The 5,945-nt window shown below is 42.7% G+C and overlaps 1 protein-coding gene across 1 annotated transcript; it reads left to right on the plus strand.

The window, feature by feature from the left end:
- Positions 1-696: 696 nt before the first annotated feature.
- ube2g1a (ubiquitin-conjugating enzyme E2G 1a (UBC7 homolog, yeast)) lies at positions 697-5,067 on the plus strand. The gene is made up of 6 exons (XM_088441726.1): positions 697-886; positions 2,150-2,252; positions 2,374-2,471; positions 3,236-3,414; positions 3,523-3,642; positions 3,901-5,067. The coding sequence occupies exons 1-5, from the start codon at positions 841-843 to the stop codon at positions 3,607-3,609; spliced, it is 513 nt and encodes a 170-aa protein (XP_088297852.1). The 5' UTR covers positions 697-840; the 3' UTR covers positions 3,610-3,642; positions 3,901-5,067.
- Positions 5,068-5,945: the final 878 nt, after the last annotated feature.

Raw genomic sequence — 5,945 nt, forward strand, 5'->3', positions numbered from 1 at the left:
AGTGAGGGACAGCCCATTTTTGGGGGTGGCTAAATGCTTTCACGCTCTTCTTCACGGTCTTGCAATACATCTATGACATCCATTTCCTCCCACGTCTTTCTTGAGAAACATCAAAAAGAAGGAATTAAAAAAAAGGTTACCGTTGACCCTGACCTTACCTGGATTGTCAAAATCCACTTATGCGGATTGTTAAAATCCACATAAGGTTATGGTTTATCATACTGTGCGAAACCTTCACATGTTATTATTATTATTATTATTATTATTATTGCACCTGACCTACCAAGCACACATGCACTTTATTTTTATCCATCATGCACATAACCTACTCACTTACGGTTTGTACTTGTGCACTGCTACTTATGTGTTGTCTATGTACCTTGTATTTGAAATGAAATGAAAATAAACACTTTCAATGTTGAATTATCATTATTTATTTGTATAGTAATATTAATGAATCTTATCATGATAAATTATATTTTTATTATTGAGGTTATTGTGATCATTTTAGAGGCAACGGTCCGCATCTACTCCAATAAAGCACTTATTTTCAAAAAACGAGCAGGCCAATACAGTAATAGCCGTAGTTATGGAAGTACAAGTATTTCCCAGAAGATGGCAGCAACGCATCCGCGAGGACGCTAGCTGCTAAGAAACCAACGAAGAAAAAAGTATACCAGCCTACTCCTCGGCAGAGAGAGCTGCAGCAAAAAGCGACGAAGAAGAAGCGATGTCGAGAATGCTCAACGGAAAATAGAGGAGACGGCAGTAAACAAAAAATATCACGCTGTTACCTCGGCATTTTACTGTTCACAATTGCTGCATCACATTGGCTAAACTATGACAGAGCCCCAGTCAGCGCTGTTACTCAGGAGACAGCTCGCAGGTAATTAAAAATGTGGCATTAGCGGACACTGGCTGCTTTGCTAATGAACATTATAGCTGGGAATGTTCCACACGAACGCGAATGTCCCACTACGACCGGAACGAAGTGTTGGAACATTGTCGAGGCGATTGTTGACTGGCACGGTTGTCTTGAAGCGATAGGCAAGTGAACGTAGACGAAAAGAGTCGAAGACGACGTTATCATGATGCGCGCGGATAAGTTGGACGTTCGCTGTCGGATATGAGGAGGCGCACCATTCACTCTTACACTATTGTAAAATACTCTTGTGGATGCGTGAGAAAATCGCAGTCGCTGAACTCGCAGTACGCTGTCAGTCACACACACTACCGAAAAACTCACTCACTGCTGAAACACTCAGTACAGTAATCCCTCGTCTATCGCGGAGGTTATGTTCCCGACCACCTCCGTAGCGAAACCAAATTTGCAGCAACAATATGCAGTATTTGAAGATATTAGATAAAGAATCGTGAATATATCGGTTCGGTTCCATTGAGGAGATGGCCCAAGTGGAGCGACCGCTCCTCCGGCCGAGGTGGCTTGGGCATCTGGTTGGACTGCCTCCCAGGTGAGGAGTTGCTGTCCCACCGGGAGGAGGCCCCGCCCGGGATGCGCTGAAGAGACCACAAGTCAGGGCTTCCCTTCAAAAGCTGCTTGCCCCTGCGACCCGACCTCGCGTCGGTATGGATGAATAGACAAAAGTATCGAAAACATTTTTTATGACTGTTTATCTACCAATTACTGGTGTTTATTCAGTGTTATTTAGTCATTCGAGCGAAGGGATTGACGTACCCGTGTTTTCGGATGTCTTCTTTTGATGAAACAAAAGAATTTTCATTAAGGACTACACAAATCAAGGGACTGGAACGGTTAAGCAATGGCTCCAAATGACTCGTTTATTGAAACCGTCGTCGGTTGAACCGATCAAGACAGCCGCTTGAAACCGCTCCACGTATTGAGTTTGTTATCGGCCCCGAAATATTTTCTTTCTCACACTTTGGCAATTCTTTGATGAGCTTTGTAGGTTTACGAGCGGGACCCCTTTATCGCTGCGCAAGGATGATGCCGCGGCATAATAAAGTCAGTAGGCCCCAGATCATTCCGTGGCGCGCGCGCGCACGCGCGCGCGTTTACTGCAATATGCCGATCTTGACGCGCGACCACCAAGTAAGAAAATTCCGCAGGCAGGATCGCGTCGTTGAGATGACTCGCTGTGACCCAACTCGCCATTTATTTTGTCCCCAGAGCTCAATAAAAATCCCGTGGAAGGTTTCTCAGCCGGTCTGATCGAGGATAACGATCTGTACAGATGGGAAGTTCTTATCATCGGACCGCCCGACACGCTTTAGTAAGTCGTCGCACGATTGGGTGTCGGATCTTAGCCACGCTTGTCCTTACAGGCTTTGATGTGCCGAAATGTGATCTTTGTTAAAGTAATTGTTCTATTTGGCCTTTTTTAATGTTTACAGTGAAGGTGGTGTGTTTAAAGCTCATCTGACATTTCCAAAAGACTACCCGCTCAGACCGCCTAAAATGAAATTTATCACAGATATTTGGCATCCTAATGGTAGGTACAGCCAGGAATTGTACGTTTTTGCAGCAATACCTGAAATCCAAAGTAAGGTCAAGTCAAAAGAAAATCGTTTCAATCCTATGTTCTGTGCTTGGTCTTCTGATTCACTCCTTCGCTGCCATTTCAGTTCAAGTTGATTTTTGACGTCTTAGTCGGGAATGGCAGTGAATGAATTCAAAAGGTTAGTCGACGGAATTTGATGTATTTTCACGCTTCCGTATATGCCTTTGATATAGAGTGACGGCAATAATCAACTCCTTCACAGTCAGTCCAGTAAAATGGATTTTTGACTTCTATAGCCCTCATTGGCGGAATCACTGAATGAACACTGCGTTATGAACTCCAGCAGCGAAATCCACTTGTTTTTAATCCAAGTCGGCGGGCGGCCATTTTGCCACTTGCCGTCCACCCAAAACGACATGGCAAGTCAGCTCGCCCGTTTTCCGGCTTTGTTCGTACGAGGTTCGCGAGCTGGGCTGTCGTCGGTTGTTACGGAGAGAGAGAAAAAAAAAAAATCACACTCAATCATTTTCCCATATTATTCAGCCCGGAGTAGGATAAACAAAATTGGCCTTCTGAAAAGTATTTTTGTCTCACGTATCATTTTCATGAATTTCAGTTTTTGAATTGCGCTATCAAATGAAAATAACTTTTGTATGGTCATCTATTTATTGTGATTGCCAGACTGCATTAGTGCGCATATTTAGAAAACTTGGCTTGTTACGTAATTGTGATACCCGGTTTTGTTTCTTTTGTAGTTGACAAGAACGGAGATGTATGTATTTCTATTTTACACGAGCCCGGGGAGGACAAGTACGGCTATGAAAAACCCGAAGAACGCTGGCTTCCCATCCATACGGTTGAAACCATCATGATTAGCGTTATCTCCATGCTGGCGGACCCAAATGGCGACTCGCCAGCCAACGTCGATGCGGCGGTAAGTTTGCTTGTTAAGGACAAAGCGGCGGTGAGCGGGACAAACGGCTCTCAGGCCCAACCGTTATTTGCGTTATTTGACCTTATTCTCCCTTTTTCTCCTCTGTAGAAAGAGTGGCGGGAGGACAGGCACGGAGCTTTTAAAAGAAAAGTTGCACGCTGCGTACGGAAAAGCCAAGAGACGGCTTTTGAGTGATATTTGGCATGGATCTAGATTTATGTTTTCAGGGCAAGTATCTTGCATTCAAATCCAAAAGTTTGTTTTGCTGTCATCGGGGGCCGAGCTCCTTCCTCGCAATTTGGCAAATGTTGTAATATGTCCATATAGCTAGATGAGTGGGGAGTCCGCGTCACATGCGATTATTATACATATAAAAAAAAAAAACTGCAAATTGTGAAATGTGAAAATAAAGTTATTTACTTCCTGTGGCTATTTTAGCCTTGGGAGCGATTAGATTTCTGTTACATGTCGGGTGCTTTTCCGCAGGTCTCCAATTGATACGCAACACGGCACTGTTTCCTGCACTCTTCCGCCGTTTTGCCAGGCTCGTCCTCCTTTTTATTTTGGCAGGAAGACTCTGGCTCCTCTAAGCTGCAATAGAACATTAAATTGACTACCACGGCTGACAGACAACCACCAAGCAAGTGCCAACTGAACATAACAACAACCCGGAAAACAACAACAACAAAAAAACACTTTGCAAGTCAACGAACTGCTTCAACATTCAGGAAGATATTGTATAGACATGTATATAGCGCAGACTAAACCGGATAATATATAAGATCTCTCTTTCTCTCGCTCTGTCCATACATCGTGCACATCGTCTCAATGAATTGACCCCCCCCCCCCCCCCCCCCAAAAAAAAAAAAAGCAGGAGGTTTTAACTTGAGAATGGGAATATTGTGAAGCGCTTGGTTCACATACGCTACGAACGAGGCGTTTCGTCATTTCTAGACTAGCCATATGAAGTATTTTTCATGGATTCTTAAAACACTTTGACAACCTAACTTCAAATGTGTTTTCATAGTATTATTTGGTTTTATTTAACTCTTAAAAGTTACCGTCCCATTCTTTTATCTGCAATCGAAAGTAACACAAGTCTACATTTTGTGCATGCCCATTTTTTTCATGTCTTCATGCAAAAGTGCCTCCGGATAAAAATGCTCGGCCACATCATCCTGCGTTGATCAAGTATGAAATGAAATGTTGGAAATCCGTGGAAAAATACTGTTTACGCATTGTATAATTTGGTCTGTCTGCCAGCACACTGGCAGTTAAATATTACTATTGCTCCGAATTTAATGTAGCAATAAAACTTATGTGTTGTGTACTAACGTACACACAGTACAAATTAAGGTCCTCCACAAATCTGCTATTTTAGTAGCTGCTCTATTTTTGGTCAGTGTTGTCCATAGTAGGAATTGTTATGCATGCTTATCTATTTTTTCCCGTTTATTCTTTTTGCCGTATGTTTCTGGCATTTTGTTTGTGAACGTTTGTCCATACAGTGTATGTATCCATATTGCCGTGCTCTGTTTTCATCAAATCCTACCATCTCGTTATTCTGTTCACTGAACGGTTGCGGTTTTCGGCTAATGTACAAAGACAAAATACTGATGTATATTTTTCATGTAATGAAACCTGTCATCTGTAGTGAGCTCTTCTATTACATTGTGGGTTTTTTTTCCAAGATCACCGTGCGTTAAAATCATTTTTTTTGTGTTCTGGGCCTTGCATGAGAGGTCCTGAAAACAGTAGCCGAGAAGCTACTTCTAAAAACAAAAACAAATATGGTGTTGGGCTGGGGATTTTTGGTACGATGACATGCCTGTGAGCGTCAAAAACAATGTGAAATGATTTACTGTACCATGGTACGTGCAGTTGCATAACATGGCACAAGAAGACATGCGATTAATGTAATTAGAATAGTTTATAATGGGGTGCGGTTTTGCGTAAGTGTAGGTGGCATTCTCGGGTGTTACTAGCCCAGTTCCTCAGGTGCTCAAGCATCCCCAATGAAAGCAAGCGCCCCTAAAATTCAAGTTTACTTGTTTTAATTATTTTTTTGTTATGTCTTCAAAACTACTGTATGTCAATACAAGCTGAGACAAGTGTTAACCCAGTACATTGTTGAAATGGAATATTTTCAACAATACAGCAAGGAGATGTTTGGGGAAAATAGTGAAAAAGAGTATTGGGTTAACCAAACGTTTGGAATATAGGCAAACTAGTCGTTTTAATGAGAAAACGTAACATATTAAGGCCTTTCCCTAAGCACTGCGTCGCAAAGACCAAAACAGTCTGTAGCTACCTGATTATTAAAGAAAGTCATCTGAATTAGTATAGGTTACTGCCGCTAGTGTGAGACAATACCGTGAGTGAAGTCTTTCGTTGGCACTACAGTATACGCCACATTCACGAGTTCACGTGACAACACTCCAACACTCCAATAAACGACCCAGCGGACGCGCCTTAAACGCAGCGCTTCCGCCCCCTCTCGGCCGTCTTGGTCTTATCGCGAGAACTCTGCC

This window comes from Hippichthys cyanospilos, chromosome 18 (assembly GCF_059441005.1).
Source record: "Hippichthys cyanospilos isolate Australia breed blue-spotted pipefish chromosome 18, RoL_Hcya_1.0, whole genome shotgun sequence".
NCBI lineage: Eukaryota > Metazoa > Chordata > Actinopteri > Syngnathiformes > Syngnathidae > Hippichthys > Hippichthys cyanospilos.

Bases quoted from the DNA above. Each gene is read 5' to 3' on its own strand.
- ube2g1a (XM_088441726.1), top strand. From the start codon at position 841: ATGACAGAGCCCCAGTCAGCGCTGTTACTCAGGAGACAGCTCGCAG. The intron at 2,253-2,373 runs GTAAGTCGTCGC...TAATGTTTACAG, and splicing joins GGACCGCCCGACACGCTTTA to TGAAGGTGGTGTGTTTAAAG. The intron at 2,472-3,235 runs GTAGGTACAGCC...TTTCTTTTGTAG, and splicing joins AGATATTTGGCATCCTAATG to TTGACAAGAACGGAGATGTA.